Raw genomic sequence first — 25807 nt, forward strand, 5'->3', positions numbered from 1 at the left:
GAGAGAGAGAATATGTACAAAATGGCCGGATACTTAAATAAATGAGTAAAGAGCTTTACAGAAATGTGCAAACCGGGCAGCATGACATATAATGATATTTGCAATGTGCCAGATTAAAAAACCAACGTGCAAAGGGCATTAATCTAATGCATGTATTCAGGGTGGGTTTAGGAGTCAGTGTCAGTGAGGGTCCAAAAGGATGCACTGAAAGAATTACATTATATACTGTTCAGTAGTAATTCGTAAAATCTCAATCAGCAAAGGCACCCGTAGTAACTGTAGCTCTCAGATAAATGTAAAAAGTAATAGTTTTCCATCTGAAAGTTGCGAAAATGGAAATACTAGTAAAGTCCATTCCCTTACAACAATAATTGAGTACAGTACTTGAGTAAATGTACTTACTACTTATGTACTTCTTGAAATTTAAACTATAGTATTGAGCTGTTACGTTGTTGGTTCTGGTCTTTTCATGGTATTTATGGAAAAATATAGACATCCCTCATTCTTAAAAATAGATATTTTTCTTGTTCACCATGCCTCACAATGCCCACTTATTTTATACAAAGATGATACATTATGTGTGTAAATTGTCATTATGATTAACAGGAAGCTGTCCCAGGTTCCACATGGTTTTACGTCAGAGAGAAAAACATTAGGGTGTTTCTGAGTCATAATTACCTCCCACGGGGAAAGTGAGCCGAATAGGGGTGTTCTTAAGGGAAAATATGAGGTCATGACTTATAATGTACAGCTATTGTTGTGTCTTGCTCCACACTACTAGACTCAAGGCTTTTTGCCCTTCAAAGCAATATTGAGATTCTGACTTGATGGGAAGCCTATTATTCTGCACTGAGTTAAGGGACCACCCCCAGAGAGTGTAATTATGTGCACATATGTCGTCTCTTCGGTCTTCAGAGAAGGCAAATACCGCACAGACTGACTTTTGAGCCTTTTGAATTTCCAGTAAGGGTGTAAAAGTGTCCTACAACTGAAATAAGTAAGCGTGCCTTTATTATAAACGGGCATTTAAGTTGAAGTCTAAAAAAAGAAGCACCAATAGAGAGAATAAAGAAAACTGTCTTCTTCTTCTGAGATACATTCTAGGTCATCTTTTGTCTGATAACAATATATAACAGTATTTATCACCCATGATCTGATCACCCTGTGTTTCCTGGGGATTACATGTGCTTGCATTCAGTACAACAATGCCACACAATGCAAATGGCTGACAGTAACTAGGTCAGCTAAACTACAGCTTAAGTGCAGCTTTGACTCATTAATAATGAATATGATAAAGACTAAAGTTGCCTGGTCTTGAGCAAAGATATTTTTCTCTCTAATGCCAGCAATCAAGCACTGCTTAGCCATCTTGTTTTTGTCATGAGCCTTTAAATTTCACGTGAGAGGACATTTCTGAGATTATTCTATCATGGTTAGTAAAAAAAATATGCCACAATGTCCTGTTCAGTCTGCTGTCAAAGTAATCCACTAACTTTCCTCAGAAGCAGGAAACAACAGCATTTGCTTTGCGTCAGCTCTATTTAGTGTCTGCTGGTTCACATTACATCACATCACAGTACATTGGTGGCTGAGTTAAAACCTGATGGACAGTCATGTCATGTAGCACACGGAGAGTTGGAACTCAGAGGCGTTGGCAGATTATCTGAATGTCTCCAGCATGCTCTCTCACTCCCCTTTAGGTCAGAGCCGCAGACCTGAGCAGCCGTCAAACCTCCGGACACAGAGGGCGTGGTGTCATAGCTGCAAACCTGTGGGTGTGTGTTTCTTCACTGACAATGCTCTGTCACCCACACGGCCTCAAGTGGAATGAAAGCTATGCATGGACTCATTCATTCCATGGGCCGAGGGAGTGAATGCATGTGCATCTTAAAAGGGTTGCTTATGACCTAACAAGGCAATATTTGTTGATCATTAGAGCCCAAGTGCTATACAGCCGTGTTGTCCAGCTAGGATTATACTAAATAACATCACACTGAATCACACGGCTCCACAAACAGTCGCCAGTCAGTTCTTCCTTGCTGTCCAGCTCACAGTACTGAGGTTTAAGATACTGGATCATACCCAGAAATCCCCTGGTTGACACTTGGTGGCCGGAAGAGGGTTAGTGTTGTTATGATCGTGGGCGTTGGGCCAAAGGCTTTGGAGATAGGCAGGTGTGTCCTGGATACGACCTCTGGCTGTGTTGTTGATATTACATCTGTGCTGCTGGATATATTATGTTATGACTGTTAGCAAGAGCTGGGAGGAGCACTGGGAGTGGAGTGCTATTCACAGTACTATGAACTATCAGCTCCATGAAGCATTATACATCAGTACAAGCGGGCTGAGACTACTGGCTGGGATTAAAATGAGACGAATGACTGTTTTCTCACAGGGTTTAGTGAGTGATGGGTTTTTAAAAGTGTGGCTGAAATGGATTTACTATAAAACGGTGTGTTTAAGGCCTGCTGTGTTTCCCGTTGCTGTTTCCAGATGAGAACGTGAAGGCTGGCGTCCACCAAGGCCACCGCTGCACCTTGGGCAGCGCACACACATGATCACATGACTCTGGACATGGACGCGGTCCTGTCAGACTTTGTTCGGTCCACTGGGGCAGAACCGGGTCTGGCAAGAGACCTGCTGGAAGGTAAGAGACCAACACTGTCTTGCGGGCTCTCAACCAAAAAATTTTATTAGAGGACTCAATATTTGGGAATTTCTTTTTTTTGATCCGCTGCTCCCCGTTGTGCTGCAGTTGCACTCAGGCGAGCGGAGGAGGAGAAAGAACAGAAGAAGAGAGGAAATGAGGGAGAAAGAAAAAAGAAAGGAAACAAAGGAGGGGAGGAGAGGAGTTGGAGCTTGCAACAGTGAGCCAGCTTGCTGATTTAGAGGCCAGTGTGACGGTTTTACGAGTGCACTCCCTTGGGAGAGCTTTGTGCCCATTCATTGGAACTCATTGAGGAGCAGAGTGCTACTGGCACTTGTATAGCTTACATACAGTGCCGGTCGGAAAAACAAAACAAAACCGGAGAGCAAAAGTGCACACAACAACAGAAAGCTGGTTGATGGTCAGTTGAATTGGCAGCAATATCTAGAGACAGTAAAAGTGATGTTTGTGTTTTTTCCAAGTATGTAGCCATTCTAGTCTCGTATTGCGTTCCGAGATCTGGTCAAACTGCAGCAAAGAAATTCTGAACTCTAAATACAGATACAGTTTTGTCTACTTTACTGGAATAAAAGCATGCTCCACATTAATCAGACTTCCATTAGGGGATAAAATCCTTGTAGAGTGTGTGCGGTACGTGTGTGTCCTAGAACTTTTTTTTTGTCTTTGTGTGTATATTATGCAGCTGGTGTCTAGTCTGATAAAAGAATTAAAGTGTTGGGTGTCTGTCTTTCCCTCCCCCTCAGTCATTTCTTTTTTTCTACTTTGGCACAGAGCCACAGCGGCATACTTGTGACACTAACAGGCACCAAACAAGACACTGCACTCAGACACGGGCATGGATGTCCTATTTCCTGCCTGCTGCCCTCTTGCTGGTGTTAGCTTAGCTTTCAAGACCTGCATCAATCAGCTGCTCTGTGACCCTCTGGTCTGAGTCAGGATGGTGTGAGGAGCAGGCAGAGAGACAGACAGGCAGACAGAGAGATGTGACAGTGCCACATGCAGTGCTTCCCCCTAGAGGCTGGTTTGTGTACTGAAGAATGTGTTTTGACCTTTGTGGTCAAATTTATGGGGAGCCAGGAGGAGCTCTTGGGTGAGCATTTTAAATTTTCTTAATATAATAGGTTAATATAATTTTGATGATTTGTTTAATTAAACAAGTCATTTAGATTAGCTTAGTTGGTAAAGCTTGCTCATAAAAATCTATTTTCCACTGTGCACCTATATTGAAAATCCTCCCATGCAACTGGTTTAATTCAGAGTTTTGTAATCAGGAATAAAACATTCAGTGAAGCTGCTGTGTTTCTAACAGATGAGGATAATGCACGTTCATACTGCAGAGGAATTTATCAGTGTTCCTTTTGCTGACGACAGCCATTACAAATGAAGGAGCTGAAACAACTTCTTCCAAGCCACAGTATTAGTAGGGTAATGTAGAGGCATTTAAAGACCATGCATTAGGTGCTGAGTAGCTATGTTGCTGGACCTTCAGTTGTATTCCTGGATTTGTGCAGCTGAAGCTGTTGAGATCCATAGAGTTGAATCAGTTTTGCATTGATTGGCGTGTGAGACAGCGATTAGCGGTGCCAGGTTTCATGTTCAGACTGCCGAGAATCATCATGTCTGGAAGTCGGGAGGAGAGAGGACAACTTCCTGCGGGTCTCTTACACAGGGAGTCCATTAATGTCCTGTGGTAATGGTCTCACAAACATGCTCAGATTACATGCAGGTGCCCTCTGAATGTTTGTAGTTGTAGGCGTTGATATGAGTTTTATGAAGACGGTTTTGCAGATAGTTCCTGTGGCATCGTGAGGAGGCATGCTGAGTTATAATAAGGCTGAGGCTTGACTTGTGTCTCTAAAACCTGGAAGGGATCTGTGTTAGAAAGACAGCACCCAGAGGAGACAAGTGTATGTGTGTGTGTGTGTGTGTGTGTGTGTGTGTGTGTGTGTGTGTGTTCATTGCGTGCATGTGTTACCAGTGTGTGGGTCCCTACTGCACATCAGGATATTGCTGTCACTCTGTTAAAGGATCTGTCTCCTGTCACTACTGTCATTATTGTGGCACCACCCAACCTCAATGTCTAGTTATTCTCCTTATGATGAAGCATGTTTTACTCAGACAAAAGCTCTGTATGGCATTATGGGCTATATATATAGTGTTTGAAAAGATATGTGAATTTATCTGTATTTGTTTCAAATGTTAAATAAGATAGTAAGCTAAAAAATCAGTGTGCAAAGTGCATTGATTTTTTTTTATTATCAGTTACTCGTGGGGAGTCTGCAGCATACTTGTATCAGTGCCCTTGTCTCTTTCTGCTATTGATAGCATATCATGAGTTATTCACCATGAGATAAACCTGTTTACTGTAAACTGCAGTTAACAGTCTCCTGTTGCACCAGAAAAACAACTTTTTGATGTGTGGGAATATTTGGTAAACCGCAAATGTTCAAGAAATTCTGCATATTTTCAAGTGTTGGTATTCATAATCGATCTGTAATCTTTGTTTATGCCCCACAGGTAAAAACTGGGACCTCAGTGCTGCTCTAAATGATTATGAGGAGCTCAGGCAGGTCCACACTGCCAACCTGCCGCAGGTCTTCAACGAGGGCCGCTACTACAAGCAGCCAGAGACACGTGACACGCCCACCCATGTCAGCAAGATCGACAGGCCGTGTGCACAGAAGCAGGAGGACAATGCACAAGGTACGAGGGGCCACCTCATCACCATTTTATCACCTCAGTAGTTTTCTCTTTTATTCGCTCGCTTCCCAGTCATCCATTCAAACCTCCTTTCTCCCCTTTTAGAGAAGCGTCTATCCCGCGGGATCTCCCACGCCAGCTCTGCTATCGTCTCCCTGGCGCGGCTGCAGGTGGCCAGTGAGTGTACCAGCGAGCAGTTCCCTCTTGAGATGCCCATCTACACATTCCAGCTGCCGGACCTCAGCGTGTACAGTGAGGATTTCAGGAGTTTCATAGAGAGAGATCTGATAGAGCAGTCCACTATGATGGCTCTGGAGCAGGCTGGTGAGTACTACAGGATACAATATAATACATTCATATCTATATCAGATATGTAACAGAATCTTTTGCATTTCACTGTATTTATATTAGACTGAAATGCAGCACAAAGCCGCAGCCGTAAAAAAAAAAATGCCAGTAATGTAGACAGAGAGAGAGGGTGAGACTGAGAGTAAGGCAGAGAGACAGAGCAGATCAGAGAAGCAGCATCATCTGGAAGCGAGACGACAACAGCTAATTCAAAGCTTCCAACATCCCAAAGGATTCATCTCCCAGCTGAAGCTTTGAACTAATGGAGAGAAACTAGTTAGTGAAGTTTCAAATCTTCCAGCAGATATCCCCACACAGAGATTGCAGAGATTGTAAAGTCTTCTTCGGCTAATTCTGTTCACGTTCCAGACAGACAGTTAATATATATTGACCTTCATATTTCTGTATTTCATAAACACATGAATAAATCTTAAAGTATTCGACAATGTCTTAACCAACCAGAAATTGGTATTTGATCTCTAATGATAACTGATGGATTTACAGACGTAAAATCTTCAGTGCCGTCATAAATTTAATCCAAATTATACCAACACAAACTGTGTGTAAGACCACAGCTGAGACACTCCTATAAAATATGTATTTCTGCAATAAAGACAAGGTAAAATAAAGTACAGCAACCATCTGTGTGTATTAGCCTCACTTTATGGGTGGTTGAACGTCAACCAGCACGTGGATCGTTCTTGTATATAACATTAAACACACTGGGATATTAGTGCATGTTTACAGAAAATTAACTTTGATATCTAACATGTGAAAAATTGAGAAATGCACAAAAACATATGAGTTTTGATCTCATGTAAACCGAGGGGTAAATCATTCAGAGCCTCTTCTGTGTTTACTGTTGTTGAATAAATGATGCCGTCACATCACCCCGGGCTCAGAGCAGCGAGGCTGCCTGCAGTAAAGCAGTGTGCCGTGCCCAGGGCTGTGAAGCAGTTGTCTCTCCCTCAGGGACACATGCAAGGCAGTGATGGAGCAGAAACTAGAGATATTGTAAAAGTCAGGCTGAGGATGAAGATATTCAGAGTGGGGTTGTTGTTTTTTTGGAGACTGCTGGGTTTTTGAAGGTGTGTGCACACATATGGCCTGTGCTAATAATTCCTATTGAGGCTAATTATGCTTGTTGGCTAATTGTTCTCAATGGGCAGTTATTGGTGGAGGAGGTGTCCGATCTGACCAAATTCCCCACACCCATCATCTGAGCTGCCTGTTCATTTATCTGTCCTCCTTTGAACCCTTAACAATGTAATAAATAATTCAAAATAATGTGCTATAAAACTTTTTCATGGACCTGCATCCTGAGACTTAAGTATTTGGTAATTTATTGTTCTTGTTATGTCTAAATTAGACTTGATATAACCTGCTGTTGTATTTCTATTAAATCTTCTTTTGTTTTCTATTCATTTGTTTTGATTGCCCTTTTCCCCCCCCTGTTGCTCCTGTTACATCCCCAGCCGTGTGTGGAATAAACATCTCTCTTTGAATGGCCTCTCCCAAAGTGTTTTTGTTTTTCTTATGTCCTAAGGCTCCTTTTTTTGGTAGACTATATTCTTCTCTTCGTAGAGATGTTGGTTAGGAATAAATGTTGTTTTTGGCTCGGAAAGTCGAATGAGACATTGTGTTGGACAATTTCAATAAATGTAATTTCTTGTTAATCTTGTCACCAATCTTATTGTGTTTGTTTCAGTTTGAAATTAAGAGAATATTGAATTGAAAATACATTGGAATAAATGTGTTAGAGTGAGTTTGGCCCCTTCTGTTTCTGGTCTCATTATATTGTATGTGTGTGCAGGTCGTCTGAACTGGTGGTCCACCATGTGCACCAGCTGTAAGAAGCTGCTTCCTCTGGCCACCACAGGGGATGGGAACTGCCTTCTGCATGCTGCCTCTTTAGGTAAGGTACTCATGCACACTACACTATATTTAAGATACAGTATGACAATAACATCCATCACTATTTCTCGGTGTGAAACAACTGAGTCAGTGCAACAGCTGTCTAATAACAGTGTCAGTGCTGCATCACAGCTGCTGAATCCGGAGGAGGGAGTGACAAAAGGAAGCGTGAGAGAGCAAAGGAAGCAAGGAAGGGAGGGAGATAACTGACCTATACATTGCAGGAAACTGTCAGCTGCAGGGTTCAGGGGGATAGCAGCGTATTCAGGTCTCTGCTGAAGGAGACTGTTGACTCCCCAGTGTGAGGACTGCTGGAGCAGCAGAGGAGCCGTTGGGGGTTAGAGGCACCAGAGCTAATGTAATCTACACTGACAGTTAGACAACTAAGGCCCTTTGATGAGTGATGAAAGACATTTTTAGGCACGAAGTTAAAGAGCTGAGGTCATCTCGGAATGATTTTATAGGTGCAGTCTCTTGTTAGGATCCATGCAATGGCTGCTTTGTTGTTTTTCACCCTCAATTTTAACATGCATTAAAGGTGTTGTTTGTCTGTGTTGATCAGGGATGTGGGGCTTCCATGACAGAGACCTGATGCTGAGGAAATCCCTGTATACCATGATGAAGAGCGGAGCCGAGAGAGATGCTCTCAAGAGGAGGTGGAGGTGGCAGCAAACCCAACAAAACAAGGAGGTTGGGAGAGTGTCCATCTTAGCACACCGCACCTCCTAAATACATCACATCCTCTTTCACTAGTGACACGCTAATGAAGCCACATGAGCAGGCAGAGGGATGAGCCCACCTCGGTTATTAAGCGCTGATTTTAGCTTCCTTGCTGGGTTTTGCTGCAAGGAAAATAGTCTTTCTATAATACCAAGTGTGCATTAGTAGCAGTGCTAAGACTGTCAAATCCTCTGCACTTCCTGTCCCTTCTCTTGATGTTCATGGATTAAAGTATTTGCCAATCTATTAGAAAAAATGTGTCACCAAAGATAGCTCAGGCAAAGAAGTAGTCCAGATGCTCATGTTTTAATAAATGCCTGAGGCGTCCTGGTGGCCCAGTGATCTAAGACACATTCCCCATTCTAAACACAGCGTCCTGGTTTGAGCCAGGGACCTTTGTTGCTTATCATCCACCTTTCTCTAATTACCCATTTTAAAACTATCCATTAACAGCAAAAAAAATGACAAAAATACCCACATACATAGATGCATAAAGCTTGAGGAGATAACCTTGTAAATGCAGACGAAAATAGCAAAAATGAATAATAATAGGGATTGTGTGGGTGAGCATCAGCACGTACTCATCAGAATTTCCATTTGTGTGTTTGTGCAGTCGGGGCTTGTGTACACTGAGGAGGAGTGGGAGAGAGAGTGGAACGAGCTGCTGAAGTTGGCCTCCAGTGAGCCTCGCACTCACCTCAGCAAAAACGGCAACACCAGCGGAGGGTAAGCTGTTCACATTTACCCCCCCACCCCCCACCCCCATAAAAAAGAAGCCTGCAAGTGTACGCACACTGAACTCCTGAGATACAGCACACATTACTTTGCTCTAACCAGAATTGTGCAACGTTTGCTCTGTAATCATTGTGTAAGATGGAGAGAACAGAGCAGCAGTAGCGAGCTCTCATCCCACATCACACATTACAAGCTCTCCTGCTGTGTTTTAATGTCTTGTGTGTTGAAACACCGCAGGATGCCTACAATAAAACAAAAGTGACCTTCTCACTAAGATGGATTTGTCAGGGAAACTCATTGTTCCCATTTGGACTGTTGCTGTTTCAAATTGCTTCCTTGATTTAATAACGTTGTTGAAGCTATCGTGTGAGACTGTGCCATCTACTGGCTGCAGGCGGTAATAACCATTTCTGCTGCTTCCTGTGAACTGTGGGTTTTCTTTTAGCTGCAGCAGGTGATGTGATTCGCGAACTGTCCTCCCCTCCCCCGTTGCATAAACAAGTGTAAGAGTGGGTTTATCTCAGGTTACAGAGGCAGATTGGAAACTCTGGTTTCCTCCTCCTACGCACAGAAAGCTTGTGGTTCGTCTCTTGTTTCCATTTTCACTGAAATAAACATACGTACTTTCTCAGATACACAAGCAGTATATAGCATCTGATCTGGTGGATGAAAAAACAACTGCCATGAACTGATAGACTCATTAAGGAGTCTGCTATAGATTGACATTTAATTACATGAAATGCCATTTCAGCAGGTTGTTCTGCATTATCTTTTCACATGAACTCACTGTGTTTCCCCAGCGTCGACTTGTCCACTACGAAGCCTTCTTTAACTGCAAATATCCCATTAAAGAACATCATTTACTCATTTAGTCTGATGGTTTTAACCTCTCATTGAGTTTGACTGTAATACAGTAATCAGGTTAGGGATGTTTGATGGTCCTAGTGTGAGATGAGCCCCTAAATAGGATGAGTGGGATTCACATATTAAGAGGCTCTTTATTAGAGTGAATTTGGCAGCGTGGCTGTTTGTGTGGCTGACAACTTAATTGTTGCACATCCTCCGGTTCCCTGGTGGTTGCATGCCTGAGAGCTCTGCCTCTGCTTTTTCTCTCCGTCTCACCCTCCCTCCCTCTTTCTCTCTCTCGTTCGCTTTCATTCAAACACACGTATAAACTGATGGATCTTAGTTGTCCTTGTCTGGTAAAGGTTGCCGGAGGGCAACGTGGATCCAAGTGGATCAGATGAGATGGCGCAGACAAGTGATAAGCAGGAACATTTACCTTTTTTGGATGTTTTTTGTATCAGTCAGTACAAATTTAAGACATTGTCATAGTATCCCATGATCCCACTGTGTTAAATGTTTGTTTGTTTTTTCACAGGGTGGATAACTCTGAGGATCCGGTCTATGAGAGTCTGGAGGAGTTCCATGTGTTTGTGCTAGCCCACGTGTTACGCAGGCCAATTGTAGTGGTGGCTGATACGATGCTCAGAGACTCAGGAGGAGAAGGTAGACATCTTGCCTCAATCTTCTACATTACAGATGGGTAAACAATGGACTGACACTTAGATATGGTGTTCTGACTGAATTACAGCGTTTGCTCCCATCCCGTTTGGAGGACTCTATCTGCCTCTGGAGGTGCCTCCGAGCCGCTGTCACTGCTCCCCTCTGGTCCTAGCCTACGATCAGGCCCACTTCTCTGCACTGGTGTCCATGGAGCAGAGAGACCAGCAGCGAGAGCAAGGTAAGCAAATGAACATCGTCACAAAAAACATATCATAATCATACATAATCTTGACAGGAAAAGTTGTGGGCATGCGCAGGTTGAGATGTGCAATATACAGTTAACCTTTTCTTGAAAATTTGACCTGCCTTATTATGCAATGGTTAAGTTAGGTAATAGTTAGGCAGTCTTTGCTTTTACCTTTAAGTGGGTAGATTGCAAGAGCGGGGGCGGGTGGTCTGCCTGTCCTGCTAGAGGTGAATAATGTATGAGACAGCCGTCTAATTACCTGTGATCCATTATTAAAACAGGCCAGTTGGCAGCAGGAACCAGAGTGGTCAACATGGAGGGAAAGTGGACAGTAGTCTCCTTTCTCTACTGAGCATTGACTAAATCAGGCAAGCCTGTATGTTATTGTATATCTGAATTCCCTGTTGGTTGAAACTGAGTTGCTTTTTTTATAGTAGGTGTGTCTGTTTTCTGAGTTTGCCTCTTGCAGGACTCTGTGACATGGTTCAGTTTAGAGCATATTGATTGTGTTATGTTGTGGTGAGGGTGTGTTGATTTTCCGTTTTTGTTGAGTGACTCTTGTTTTTGTCTTGCTCTGCCCGTTCAGATGCCAGTGTTCCCACTCCGGATGCATTGCTTATTCTCGAGGTCAGAGTAGTCCTCACATGGAGTTCCTTTAATTGACAAATAGAGTGGATCTCCTTGACAACCAGTCTTAGTAGTCACAGCACTCCTCTGTATCTGACTCAGTGGGTGGAACTCACTTGTCATTTGTGTGGGCAGGCGGCCAACTCTGTCTCTTTTTCTCACTCTCAAATACAGATACCCTTGCGCAAACGGTTTCTTTCTTCCTCTCTCTGTCTTCCTCCTTCTCTTGTGCTTTTTCTGAGTATGTAAGGTCCTATTCTTGGCCTGTAAACACGAACCTAGTTATTAAGTCTGGGTACGACCACTGCAGACTAGCAGACAGACATGATTACTAACCTGCCATCCCTGGCCTGAAGTCATTCCCTTTAATGCCAGCAGCACATCAAAGCCAGCCCATAGCTATTCAGCACTCCCACTTTGATTTGGGTGTTTTAGTGTGGTAGAGGGGTTCTCTTTTTGTCCACCAGATGGCACATATGTCCAGAGAACCCGCTGTAGCTCGATCACAACACCACTGCATGACTGTACTTTTTCATTCTGGTACACTGTGTCCTGTGATAGGATCAGAGTCCGTTTTGTCTGCAGTCTCTCTCCAGGATGTTATGAAAACACTGTACACTTAGCTTGGCGCATTTCTGTGTCATGTGATGAATCATATTACAAGGCGATGATACAAATATTTGGTGCTCTGGTTATGTTTTTCTGCATTATTATGTAAGTAAGAGGTATAGTTTTATATTGCTAGAAATGGGTATTTACATTTTCTTATCATTTCTGAATTTGGCTTATATTTCTGAACAGATGCCAGACAAAGAGGCAGAGGGTCAGACAGACAGGCAGACAGACAGACAGACAGACAATCAGACCTAATCTTCCACTGCCAATTAGGGCAGAGTAGCCCCAGCCGGCCCCTAAGCCCTGACCACATCACCACATATGGGCAGGGTCCTGGGCTGCCGGGGCCTCTGACAAACCAACCCTCCTTCCTGACAGTCAGGCCGATGTGTGGACGTCTCAGGTGGAGGGTTGCTCTCAGTTTCCCCCAGCACAGCGTATAGCATCCAAGAGTGTGTGTTCAGGTGCCAGAGACTGAGTTAGAATACTGGCTCTTTCTTTAGCCCTCTGTGTGGAAGATTATAGCAAAGCAACCCCTAGTAACCTGATTCTAAATCACACTGACATATCATGCTACTGCCCATTTTATGGCACTGCTTGCATGGCTGCCGGGGCTGTACTGATGGTGAATAGTGAAAAAAAAAACAGGAAGAGAGGGGTGACTGAAAAACTCTGTTTTATTTCTGTTTTTTTTTTTTTTTTCTGAGCACATCCCAAAAGAGCCGTCAATTGTTTTTCCTGAGTAAGGTAGTCAGGTGAACCCAGATTCCTGTGCACACGGGTATGTTTTCTATGAGCCCACTGCTGCTCACCTGCTGTGTGATAATGACTGGCTCCTCAGTAGATGCCGCTGGCCATGTCTTTTATCAGCTTGTTTGTGCTCCTGTGGTTAAACGTATGAGTGGAACTGGCCCTCTGGAGCTATTTCAAGCTCAGGTCCCAATACCAAAACACTTCCAGGTTTTCTTTGGCATCTCATCATCAACCCTCTAACGCCCATTCGAATGTAAGTAAATGGTCGTCTTTTACACAAAGACCACCTACATAACAGTGCGGCCATCCACCATCCAGCTCTGCCCAGGTTTCCCTTCTCTATCTATTAAAGACACCCAGTGTATTACGCCCCATGCAGTCAGCGTAATTAAATCAATATGGCGATGAGAATTAAAATGCTATTTGTTGTTGTTTCATGTGTTACAAATGTGATGCTCTTGCAATTACCACCATGGTTCCGCTGTTAAATATCTGTGGCAAAAAAGCTCAGGCTTGTTTATATGCATGACTGCTGTTTACTCTGGTGAATTAGCCCCCTTAAGTCTGCAGCTGTGCAGTGACCAAAGTCAGGAATTCAAATTTTTGCATTTTCCAGACAGTACAAATTGTTCTTGAATCACAAAACAGAGGAAACATTGGCTCAGTGTTCCTGCTGTGAATCAAAGCTTGTAATGAGTGACTTTGTCCTCCGAAGGGAGTAAAAGAGGAGAGAAAATCCTCCCTTTCAGCTCTTGTGACACAAGGCATACTTGACGTGTTCATTTACAAAACTAAACTAAAAAAGGCAAGATATTTATGTCCAATCAAACCATGTGTATAAATGCTTAGAAAGGTTATCTACCTCATTTCCAACAGCTGTTTCCTCACAGGTTACACCCAAGTGCCCCCCCCCCCCCCCACCCCCACCCTGTCTGTAACCCCCTCAATCAAAGATGCAAACTGAGCAAGGCGAGGCAGGCTAGCAGCTATGTTGCTGAGTACACAGCTCACATACCACGGAGGGCTATGATGTCATCCATGCATAAGCTATGGGAATCGGTCATTCAAGGACAGCAAAAACAAGGCTGCCAACAGGGATAGTAAATACATTACAGCACACTTTAGTCCCCCAGAGCTCAATTGGCAGTGTTGAATCTCTGAATCTGGACCGGGCCCAAGCGGGAACAACAGTACACACACAACACTTTGGAATGGCGAGAAAGGAGGACAGCTGCATCGTGGGAGCCAGGACGCCACCTCACAGGCCTCCACTGCCTGCTGCATGACCTGAGTGGGAACTGAGTGGGAGCTGGTTCACCGTCCTGTGTTTGTCTGTGTGTGTGTGTGTGTGTTTGTGATTATGACTGAATATTTCTGGGCAAGAGTGTTCTAGGAAAGACCCCTCTCTAAGAAAACTTCTCTTTTTTTCCTCCCAGTTTTCAGTGCAGCCCTTTCACTGCTCTCGTTGCTGTTTGTGTCTGTGGCTATAGGCATTAGTCATGCCTTTTTTTTTTGGTAGATGGTGTAAAATGCATTGTAATCTGCAGGTATGACACAAAGGCAACCTCAACATTTTAGAATTTCTGGAAGAAGCCTAGTTTCTCACAGTTATGTATTTACCAATGATATGATATGGTGATATATTTCCTCAGCTAATGGTGTCAGATATAAAGAAATGATCCTCTTTGCAGTGTTAAATGTGTTGGCGTGGCTGCACTAATTCTGTTTCAAGACATCATCACAATGCACGTACCGCTAGTATTTTGACACTTAGCATGCTTAATCATGTACTTTACACCTACGTAGAGGCACTCAGAGAAAGACACAAGAGGGAAAGAGTGATTATTTGACCTGCAGTTTCATCAGGGACACAGGAGGGGCTGTTTCTACTGGTGTCTGTGTGTGTATGAAGCCTTCAGAGCAGAGCAGCCTATTGGCAGTGGAAGAATTGATGAGGCAGGGAGGAGACTGTATCTTCCATCTGGGCCTGACAGTGAAGGCTGGAATGTCCTGGGCCTGAACAGCCTGCCTCTCTCTGCTGTCATGTGGACAACAGCCCCCACACTAGGTAGCCTGAGGAGAGTTATCATGTGGGCCAATGGGGTTTAGCTAGTCCTTCTCACACTCTTGTTTTGAAAGGCACCCATGCACTCACTCACACTACAACACGTACACGCCCGCACTGTGCACATACTGTAAGCACGCCTCCCACGAGAGGAAGCCCGGGTGGGTGTCTGTTTTATGTTCTGTGTCCAGTGATTAATGTTAAAAAATGTCTTCCTGCTTGTAAGTAGCTGATCATATCAGCAGGGTATGAATGAAATGATTTCAGCACTCCTGCTCTTATTCAGTACTGCTGCGTCTGATTGTTCTCTATTACTAAACCAAATCATCACGCACTGCCCAGATCAGTTGTAGAGCAACTTGGTTCAATGTAAATCTGTAAAGCGGCAGTACAATCATGCCTAGTTTAGTAATAGTAGTATTAGCTAAGGCAGGGGTTCCCAAACTTTTTCATGCCAAGGGCCACCACAATACAAGCACATTAAATCACAGACCTCCAGTTTGAGAGGACTTTGTCAAGGAATCTACTCTTTAGAGTTATTCTTCTATTTCTAGGTTTCAAGATTATAGTATAGATTCATATTTTCATCAATGATCAAACTAGGAACTCCCAAAAAATGTGATAAAATTAAAAATATTATTTTCCTTCTTTTGCTTGGGACCGCCTACAGCCTACTCTAGGACAACCCCTGTTGATCACCACACTAAGCTAAGGCATGGTTCCAGTTTATGACCACCTGGGTCCTATTTTCATAGTTTAGACCATCATCCCTTTTGGTAATGATAACACTGTTACCAAAGGAACTGCAGGGGTTTGGGACATTGCTAAAAAGAAGTCAAACAGGTCAAGAAACACAAGCAGTGTGGTTTTACCTCCAAATAAAGTGGTTTAGATCATCTGGATAAACTGTTTGCTTCATCTAAATGCTTGTTTTTCCCAGTGGACTTTGATGTAGCAATGTGCGTGTGTTCCCAGATCTCAGTGATATATCTGGTGAGTGCAGCATTATCATTGCTGGAATAAAATGCTGTTCTTTCACTTTCAGTTATATTACATGATCTTCCTCAGCAGATGGACTGTGCCAATGCAGCCTTCATGGAATTTTAGATTGTACAGGACTTTAAGGACAACTCATCCATGTTGGTTCAAAAGTTGTGATTAAAAGTTCATTCTTGACCTTGGTCACAGAACTTAACAAACCAGTCTTACCACAAGGTCCATTTTAGTAGCCAGTCATTTTTTTTTTCCTCATGGAAAAAGGTAGATTGACTGGTTACGCAAGACTAGACCAGCCAGTACAGTAGCTCAGAGAACTAGGATATAGACTAGTCTGTGTTATAAGAGGAGCAATCAAGTTAAAGCGGTCTGGATGAGTCACTTTGAGTGACACTCACTGGTCACGGTCACTTCTCTGCCTAAAAAATGGATGGCAGATAGAATACACCCACAGTATACTTTACTCCAAGCTGACAGGCATCTGGGATAATTAACATGGCATTATTCTAGTGTGTCATTATGGTGTCACTTTAGCTCTAACACCACGGTGGCCTTGTGAGGGAATGGGTGGCATGCGATGTAGTGTCCGGTGGTAAAGTTAGACTAACAAACGAACCTTCTGATAATCTCATCTCTTCCAGCTGTTATCCCTCTGACTGACTCGGAGCACAAGCTGCTGGCACTCCATTTTGCCGTGGATCCTGGCAGGGACTGGGAGTGGGGGAGGGACGACAATGATAATACCAAACTAGCCAAGTAAGTCCTGTATAGTATATCACAGGGTGTTGATGCTTATCAACAAAGCACACACAGAGGCGCTGACTAGGATAGCATGAAGGGTGAGAGAGTAAAAAACTGCAGGCCAAGGCAGTTCTGTTAGTCTACCCACAAGGCTGTATGTGGGGGATTTAACTCTGATTATGGGCTCCGGGCTCAGGTCACTTCAAAGAGTGAGCAGAGAGAGAACAAATTGTGAGTCACGTCAGTCATCCATAGAGTTTCCCAGGAATGGCCTCACTAAAGCAGCAACACCCTCTCTGAGTTTAGCAAAGAGTTTATGTAAGGGTTTCTGTTTCACATTCCTGCCAGTCAGGGGGTTAGCTTATCCTTTAACAAGCTGCAGTATGAACAATGCAGATATACAGGGAAAAGATGCTCATACCACTTCCTAATACCAATACATATGTATATTGACCTTAATGCATTGCAAGCATGTTCTTCAAATTCAATAAATCCTTACAATTGTCACACTCAGACACATAACGTTGCTATATATGCCATCATGTGTTAGTAAAAAAGTCAAATGACAACTGTGTTATACCACTTCTTGTTGTTAATTGAGTGTACATGTTCTCCCGCAGTCTCATCTTGTCTCTGGAGGCTAAACTCAACCTGCTGCACAACTACATGAATGTAACATGGATCCGAATCCCATCAGAAACAAGGGTAACTTCTTCTCACACACATGTGTCTTGTTCGTCATGGCTAATTTAGCTGTGGAGAGACTCTTCCATTCCAGATGTTACTCAAACCACAATTCCATACCACAGTTCAATCAATCAGTTTTATTTACTGTCAGAGTGCAATAAACTCACGCATTCGTGTGTTTATACTGATTATGAATCACCAGAAAGATATTTTTGAATATTTTTTGGTGAAGTTGTTTGAAACACATTGTGAATCTTTTAGAGCTCTCCACTTATAAACTAGATATGAATTTTGAATTATCCCTTCAAAGTCATGCCCCCGAGACATCACTCATTGTGCTATGTTCTGTATTTTCTTCATTGATGTATGTGTTTCTGTGTATCTCTGTGCAGGCTCCCTTGGCTCAGCCAGAGTCTCCCACAGCCTCTGCAGGTGAGGATGTTCAGTCTCTAGCTGAGTCCATGGACTCTGACCGCGAGTCTGTCGGCAGCAACTCTAACGTCAACAACGGCAAGCCCAGCAAGGAGAAGGACAAAGACAAGCAGCGCAAGGACAAAGACAAGAGCCGGGCTGATTCTGTAGCCAACAAACTAGGTAGCTTCAGCAAAACCTTGGGAATCAAGTTGAAGAAGAACATGGGAGGTCTGGGTGGCCTTGTGCACGGCAAAATGAACAAATCTAACTTTGGCTCAGGTCGTAATGGGGAGAATGGAGGGGAAAAGACAAAGAAGAAGGAGTCTAAAACAACCAAGGGAAACAAGGAGGAGTCGGGCCAATCAGCCAGCTCAACATCTTCTGAGAAGGCCACTAGTCCCTCTCCTACAGACAGAGACAGACCCTCCAGCTCCTCCCCCACCGAAAGACAGGACAGTGCAGGGAGAGTCTCAGGGGACAAGACCCTGGAAAACTGGAAATACAGCACCGATGTCAAACTCAGCCTCAACATCCTGCGGGCTGCCATGCAGGGGGAGCGCAAGTTCATTTTCGCAGGCCTCTTGCTCACCAGCCATCGACACCAGTTCCACGAGGAGATGATCAGCTACTACCTGACCAACGCCCAGGAGCGCTTCAGCCAAGAGCAGGAGCAGAAGAGGAAAGAGGCCGAGAAGAAACCCCCTGCCAACAACGAGGTGGCCGTGAAGAAGCCTGAGCATGAGAGTGTCTTCCAGAGGGAGAGATCAGACAGCTCGCCTCTGGAGAGCTGCTCTCCCGTCCTGCCCCACCACACCCACACCTACAACCACAACTCACAGCCTCCACTGGGTCTCAAGATGCAGGGCAGGAACAGTCCCACTCCTGCAGCACCTCTTGTCTCGGTCCCAGTCCCTCCTCTCACCCCGCCAACAGCCTCCCACCACGTCTCCCACCCAGCCCCAGCCCCAGCCCCTGCGCCTTACTCTTCCCCCAGTATTGGTGCTAAGAGACCTGGGCCAGTTCCTGTGTCCGCCCACTACAGCCATACACCGCCCATCCAGAGGCACAGCGTGATTCACTTACAAGATGTCAACATGCAATCCTCCATCTTCCAAGATGACCCCTATAAGCCCGTGGTGGGCACCCTAAAGACATGCGCCACCTACCCCCAGCAGAACCGCACACTCTCATCTCAGAGTTACAGCCCTGCTCGCCTGTCAGGGGTCCGCACTGTTAACACCATAGAGACACTGTCCTACAACATGCCTGGTGAACACAAGTCCCACACCTACACCAATGGATTTGATGCGGGAGACATTCAGGACTGCCTGGAGTTTGCTGATGAGGACAACTCGTCTCACACCTGGCTCAACCAAGACAAAACCAAAGGGCGGAGCTCTGGAAGCCCTTTGTACTGCTTTCAGCAGCGCCGCTGCAAGAGGGAGAACTGCTCCTTCTACGGTAGGCCAGAGACAGACAACTACTGCTCCTATTGCTACAGAGAAGAGCTGAAACGCAGGGAGAGGGAGAGCAAAGTGCAGAGGCCTGCATAGCCATCACAGCCACTTCAGCCACTTGTCAGCAAGGCCGCAGGAGACTCGAGGGAACTACACCATCTGCACTCTGCATTTAGAATAACATGGTGGCAAACATTTTCCTATTTTGTTGAAGAATGCTCTTGTATTCCTGTCACCCTTCCCTTGTTAGTAAAGATTATTACTTTATTATGAGGGAAGCAGAACTTGAAACAGTGAGCAGCTTTGGCCAGAAATTGTGCTATTTTGTTTTGGGGTTTTCTGTCTCATTGAATTTAGTCTTTTACTTGTTTTAGAGTAAAAGTCATCTCTCTGTGATGTAACTTTCTGTATGTAAGGAAAAGTTATTTATTTTTCAAAGTACAAAAGATCTGCATCTCATCAGGAGGGAACATTTTAGCTCTTTTAATCAGTTTGAATGCAATACCTCTGCTTGGTTCTTCAAAAATCTGTGGAAAATTTGTAGTTGTTTTGCAATCAAAAGAAATTAAACGGGAGATTAATATTAGACTTCAAAGCAATAAATTGGTGATTTTTGCTACACCCTCTCCCAATTTTGTCTATGCACCAATAATATAGTTACTGTAGGTTAACTGTGTCTTGTAAATTGTAAAGGATTGTCACGGTGTGCTTTTGTAAACAAATTTGAACTACAGGAATTAAAATGTGTAAGCATTATAGATTGTAATGTTGGATTAGGATGAAATGTAAACTATCTCATTTGTTAAGTGTACTTTTGTTCTTACCACAGTGCAAAGGTTTGCTGTGTCAGAATTGGACTCAGATATTGTGTAAGATATCATTTCACACTTTTGCCCGTAGTCGACCTCCTAAAGACCACAAGCACTGCCAAACTGGCTTCCTTTAAAAAAAAAAAAATTATGATTCAAATTTTCAACATGTTTTCTGTGGCAAACACCGAACAATGTGCATAGGTTGATTGCTTCTCAAATATGCAGTGTTTATGGTGTGTTTCTCTGAGTCCCCTGTTAACTACTCTATTTGGTCAGTGTGTTAAATGAGAAGAATTGTGGGTAGTGAGAGCAGGCCGATGCGTATTTGTCTGAAGTGTGATTAAGTGTCTGTTCTCCCCTTACACACACAACACGATGTGCAATCATGCTATTAGCACTATGTGGTGACCTGCAGTATAGATGTGTCACCGGTCCAGTGAGATTGTCTGTTCTTCTTCCATATCTAGAGGCCGTTAAAAGAAGCACCTGCTGCTAAGAGCACCTCAAGCCTTTGTGATCATCAGTGCTTTAACCAATCAGTGGGTTTCTAAAACCCCAGGCCTCCAAGTGCTTTCTGCTCATTCGACATGACTACTGTAAAGACGCAGTGTTTGTGTTGCTGTTTGTTCTGGTGATGCTTGGATAATGTACCATGCTGTCCTTAACTAAGTGTGTCCTGGCCAAGGATGTCCACTGCTCCCTGGGTTCGCTTCTGTCTCTCTCTCCTGTACACACTGCAGTGTTGCTCCTCTTTGTTTCTATGTGACCAGTTCATGGACTCTCACCATGTTAGGACTGTAAGATATGATTTTGTATTCCTTTAAGAGTTTTACACTACTTTAAATTATTAATTTGCACATTAGGTACAGATGTAAATATGAAAAAAAAAATAGTTTATTGTTACAAATATGGTGTGTCTGCGTCATTTTTTTGTTTTTCTTCAAGAAGGTTATCATAAAAAATCTAGAGATTAATGATCAGTGCTATATTCTCACAGTTTAGAGTTAATAAGTAACCAGGGAGATCAAGTTGTTTAGGTTTCTCTAGATCCACATACACAACAATACACTTTTTTGCTATTATGTTTTCTAGTGAGACCTAAAAGCAGACAATGACTAGTTGAAATTACACTATTAGAGTACCAGAACTAATCAAGACTAAATATGGTTATGGTGTTTTACACAACAGACACTGAAAATTATTATTTGAACTTTCTCACTTTTTCCTGGAAAGTATAATTGGTGATTAGCAGAGTTTAGCGGCAGTGTTAAAATTAATGCAGAAGAAAGCAAAAGGGCAAGATCCTATGATTCCCATAATGCAACTCAGTTTCTTTTATAAAACATTTCTGCCTGGTCTCTCAAACTCCGCGCCTCAAGTCTGTAATGCAAGTCTCCGAGCTGAGGCCAGGGTTAATTTCTCTTCGGATCCTCAGATGATGACTCAGTTACAACTAAACTGATCTGTAAAATCCGTGCAGTGCCCCTTTAAGAGGCCATCTGATTTCATAGAATAAGACATTTTTCATGGTTATTCATAAAACTCAGCATTAATGGGAAAGGTAATGAATCTTGCGTCAGCTTTTTGAATTAGTGGATCAAAACAGAATGAGGGGAAAATTTCCTCCCATATCGGTCTGAGGTTACAGACATGAAATTCTTAGGAGTGAACTGCCAAGTAGGGCAGCATTCCAGACCGAGAGCTGTAACTCTGCCTTATTCCTCCAGAGACACTCCTACTGGCAGGAGCATTGACGCCATGCAGTGAAACAGGCCTTCGGAAAGCAGCAGAAAATCTGGAAGTGCTGTCATGTGAAGTGTCATCCGTCCCTGCAATGGTTAAATCTGGGGAGTGTAGCTTGCTGCATGCTGCGTAAGTCACATATCAAATGCTAGTGAGCGCTACATATAAATGACTCAGGATGCTGAAAGAGAGGTTTAATCATTTATGTATAAGAATGAATTTAATCACAGCTAAATTTAATCTTCACATGCAGAAAAAAGCAGCTTGTGAGAACAACAGAGTAAGAAAGGTTTCAAACGCTTCCATTCTGATCATGATTATTGATTTTACACAAGATTTAAAAAATATAGTATGTGCTTGGGGTTGTTTGTCGGTCAATTGGTCCTCCACCTTAGTCCAGACATAAATATCTCAACTGTTGGGTGTATTTTTTGACATTCATGGTCCCCAGAGGATGAAACTTTATGACTGTGGTAATTCTTTGACCTTACGGGTCTAAGTACAAATGTGAATGCACCCAAGACGCTTTGAGGATGCATCGAGATCAGATCGTTCAGACCACATTCAGAGGTAATCTGGGCTGCATGTGACCACATTCTTACAGCAGTATATACGCAGTGTGTCCAGAGCCACACTGAAGGACCGTCTACTCAACTGACATCTTGTAAGTACACGCAAAACATGCTGTCCAATTACCATTTGGTTCATGCAAATTTTGTTTTTGTTCTCTCACCTGCTAAGATAAGCAGCAGATGTTTGTGAACACACTCTGTTTGATCTTTCTCCATTTAACTAGTAACTGCAATATGCCCATAATCCATCACAAATATTGCACAATTTTGAGAGTTGAATTAGGAGAAACTTTGAAATATAAACACTGCAAAATGGCTATGGCAAATTGTTAATCATTTGATTCAATACATTGTTCTTTCTTTCCTTGTAAAAATCATTGTTGTAGCATCGCTCTACCAGTGGCTAGTCTGTGTCAAAAGTGCATCTTACCTGCCAACATTTAATAGCTGTTTGAACACACTGTTTCAACTGATTTCACCATTTACTGTAAATTTAAGAATAAAGACAACATTTAATTGATGGTGAAGATGTCAAATTTGACAAATTCAGTCAGTGAAGAGGATCTGTTTATGGTTATATTGATTATATCAGCAACAAATACACATTTCTATAGTTCTATAGTTTCATCTGTAGAATATGTCACAGATCTCTTTCAGATTAAAACCTCTCTAGAGTTTCTGTGGACAGAATACATTCATTTGTTAACAAGGCTTTTATTGTATTGTATTTATCAATGGCAAACTCAATGTAGAAAAACTGGGCTGGCAGCAGCTCAGCAGCAGAAACGCTCATGCTAACATACTAACCTAAGATGATAAAAGGGGAAATATTTTTGCATGTTTAGCATTGAGCTCAAACAGCAATGTGTCAAAGTGCAGCCTCACAGAGCCGTAGACTCAAAGGTCCTCTGAAACTATAACAGCAGTCACAGATTTTACAAAGTGAAGAGAGAAACAATGGCCTGTCACTTTAAAGTATAAACAGGGTAACAAATCAAATTCTGATTCAAAGTCTGTCAGAACTCTTTATTACCCAAGAACTCATGAGCTCTAAAAAGATTCAATCTGTTCAAAAAAAAAGTTTTAATAAACAGTCTATGAGTATGAGGTAAAATTAGCCTTGCTTTTTCCAGAATCCACAGTCCATACAGCAGCAGCTGACTGAGTTGGTGGAGTGAGAGTGAGGAGAAGGTTGCTTAGTGGGCAGCAGCCTGTTATGTGTGGGATGAATTGCATACTTCTGACTGAGCGTATAGTCTCGTGACTAGGCTGCAGTGTGGGCTAGACTCACTTCTCCAACTGTTGATCCATGTTTCAGGTCACGGTTGTGGACTGCGGCTGCTAATAATATGGAATGACTTGTTAAGTTTTGAAGATGAATTACATCTCCACATGATGTCTAATGTTAGTCACACAATTGCACACGAGGGCCCCTTTCTTCAGAGCAATGTATCCCGAGCTCTTGTATCCCACTTCTCCCATAACAAGCACTGAATGAGACAGAATGCATTGTCTTCTTTCCTGGATCCCCTTTTCTCAGAATTTCCTTTGAATTTGCATGAGGGACCTCCCTTTGCTTTTCAAAGCAACAAAGAGCTCTATCAGGCATACAGCAGTTGTTTGGCAGGCCTCTCATCCTCTCAAACAGAACAGCACAGCCTCCATGTTGTCAAATTCACTCAACTCATTTCAAATCAAGATTCATACAAAAAAAAAACAGGATACAGAAATTCTAAACTGCTTTTTACTTCCCTTTCATTTGCATCTGTCTCCCTCCTCACATAATTAGAACCCATTAGAGGCCTTAACACAACACAATAGTTCATAAATATTGATTTTTATGGTAAGCAGTTGTCTCATTAAGACGGTGAAATTAAAACGTGGGACCATTACGCATATCCATGGGTATATAAATTGAATATTTAGATCCTCTTTGTACTATTCTCATCATCTATTCTCGTCAACTAGATTGTAAGCCACTCTACCTGACAGTATTTACATTGCTGTTTTAAGCAGGTTGCTGGCTTTGATGCCTCTGCTGCAGTGAGTGGTAATGCCAAACTCCCCCCCACCTCCCATAGCTAAGCCTTGTTCTCAGCCAGTGCCAGCCTCCAATGTCTGAGCTCATCCCACCCGCTCTGCAGGATCTAGCGCCAGCCCTGCCATGCACTGCACTCGAGAGTGGGTGGCATCACATGGCCCTTCAGCCTGCCTTCTGGGTCTTGGCATGGAGGAAGAGGGACATACACACACACATAGGCCTCTGTGTGATTAGGACCGCTGCTGCTGCTGACCACATCTCTCCCTCTTTTTCTATGGATTAATTCCACTGAGTCTTAAAGTCAGCGATGCCCACACACCTCAGTGGAGCAGAGACCCTTTCCAGCCCACAAAGCCTCCCACGCTCTAGAGTTTGAGTGTGTCTACATTGGGTGCACCAATCAGCGCCGGGTAACACCGCCCACCCACCCACCGCCTCATCCTCATCTTCCATTTCTCACATACTGTAAAGTACTTTCCTCTCAGACAATGCATTCAAAATAACTCACAGTTGAGTTTCTCACCAAACAGCTGAGTTTATTCTTCGTATAGGACTTCACCTGGAGATTGGGTGCTCAGGAGCTAATAATCCAAAGAAAAGGTGTGACTGAGGAGATAAATCAGTCAAAGTGAAACCAACTCCTCCGCCCCCACATCCTGTCTGCAGGGTGATATCAGCAGAGATGTGCTCTCACTGCTCATATAACTGTACCTTGCCCCACATCTGCAGCAATATAACTCACTACAGAGGGGAAAATGTGTCATCTTGAGAATAAACACGTGACTGAAAGACATGCAACCCAGCGAGAATATGTGCCTCACCCACACAACCAGCAAAACCCTAAAAAAGATTTTTCATTTCTTGTAATACCGCGAGATATGTGTGAATTAGCTCAGTGTGCGGTCTGCAGGGGGACTCTAGCGAGGCTCTACTGTTGCATGAGCAGAGGCTCCACTATCATGCTGAGGAACGATGCAGGATTTTTATATTTAGCAGCGCAATTTTCCAACATTGAAAAGCTAAAGACAATCAAAAAATTAAAGTTAAATATAAACACATAAAAATGAACTATGCAGGAGGCCCTCATGTTGCCACACAAACATGAAAAACAAGCTCTGGGAACATGCCGGCTGTGATGGCACACCAAGTTGTGTGGCGGTGCCAGGGGTGGCAGCTTGTCTGTTTGTGTAGCGTGGTGTGCTGGTAGCTCCAACCTGCCCGGAGACAGGAGGTGTACAGATTGAGCAAGGAGAACACCAGGCTCCTCATCAAGAATTTTAATGCCTTCGTTCTTTCTCTTCCTTCCTGTCTCACTCCACATCGCATGATTCATTGTGAGCAGGAAAGGCCACGCCTGTGATCTCTGCTGGTGTTGGTGGGCGCACTCGGCTTAAGAGAGGAATAAAAGCATGTCGGCAGTGATTTTGCAGAGGAGCAAATGCAGAT

The 25807-nt window shown here is 43.3% G+C and overlaps 1 protein-coding gene and 1 long non-coding RNA gene across 4 annotated transcripts in view; one reads left to right on the forward strand and one right to left on the reverse strand.

Annotated features, from left to right (window-relative positions):
* Positions 1 to 20912, forward strand: part of otud7a (OTU deubiquitinase 7A) — a 37000-nt gene extending 16088 nt beyond the window's left edge. For 2 of the 3 annotated variants that reach the window (XM_051381927.1, XM_051381929.1), the window contains exons 3-13: positions 2494 to 2647; positions 5186 to 5371; positions 5474 to 5692; positions 7530 to 7631; positions 8193 to 8320; positions 8964 to 9076; positions 10467 to 10594; positions 10680 to 10829; positions 16536 to 16650; positions 17256 to 17340; positions 17715 to 20912. In XM_051381927.1, coding sequence (XP_051237887.1) covers positions 2563 to 2647; positions 5186 to 5371; positions 5474 to 5692; positions 7530 to 7631; positions 8193 to 8320; positions 8964 to 9076; positions 10467 to 10594; positions 10680 to 10829; positions 16536 to 16650; positions 17256 to 17340; positions 17715 to 19289 — 2886 coding nt within the window. In that variant the 5' untranslated portion in view covers positions 2494 to 2562 and the 3' untranslated portion in view covers positions 19290 to 20912. Of the gene's footprint in view, positions 1 to 1700; positions 1776 to 2493; positions 2648 to 5185; positions 5372 to 5473; positions 5693 to 7529; positions 7632 to 8192; positions 8321 to 8963; positions 9077 to 10466; positions 10595 to 10679; positions 10830 to 16535; positions 16651 to 17255; positions 17341 to 17714 lie in introns of all 3 variants that reach the window. The other variant, XM_051381928.1, reaches the window with a different exon arrangement.
* LOC127353021 (uncharacterized) overlaps positions 1 to 25235 on the reverse strand; it is a 40143-nt gene extending 14908 nt beyond the window's left edge. The window contains exon 1 of the long non-coding RNA XR_007881221.1: positions 24870 to 25235. This is a non-coding gene — a long non-coding RNA (uncharacterized LOC127353021). The remainder of the gene's footprint in view (positions 1 to 24869) is intronic.
* Between the last annotated feature and the right edge of the window lie 572 nt (positions 25236 to 25807).

Source organism: Dicentrarchus labrax, unplaced genomic scaffold, assembly GCF_905237075.1.
Source record: "Dicentrarchus labrax unplaced genomic scaffold, dlabrax2021, whole genome shotgun sequence".
Lineage (NCBI taxonomy): Eukaryota > Metazoa > Chordata > Actinopteri > Moronidae > Dicentrarchus > Dicentrarchus labrax.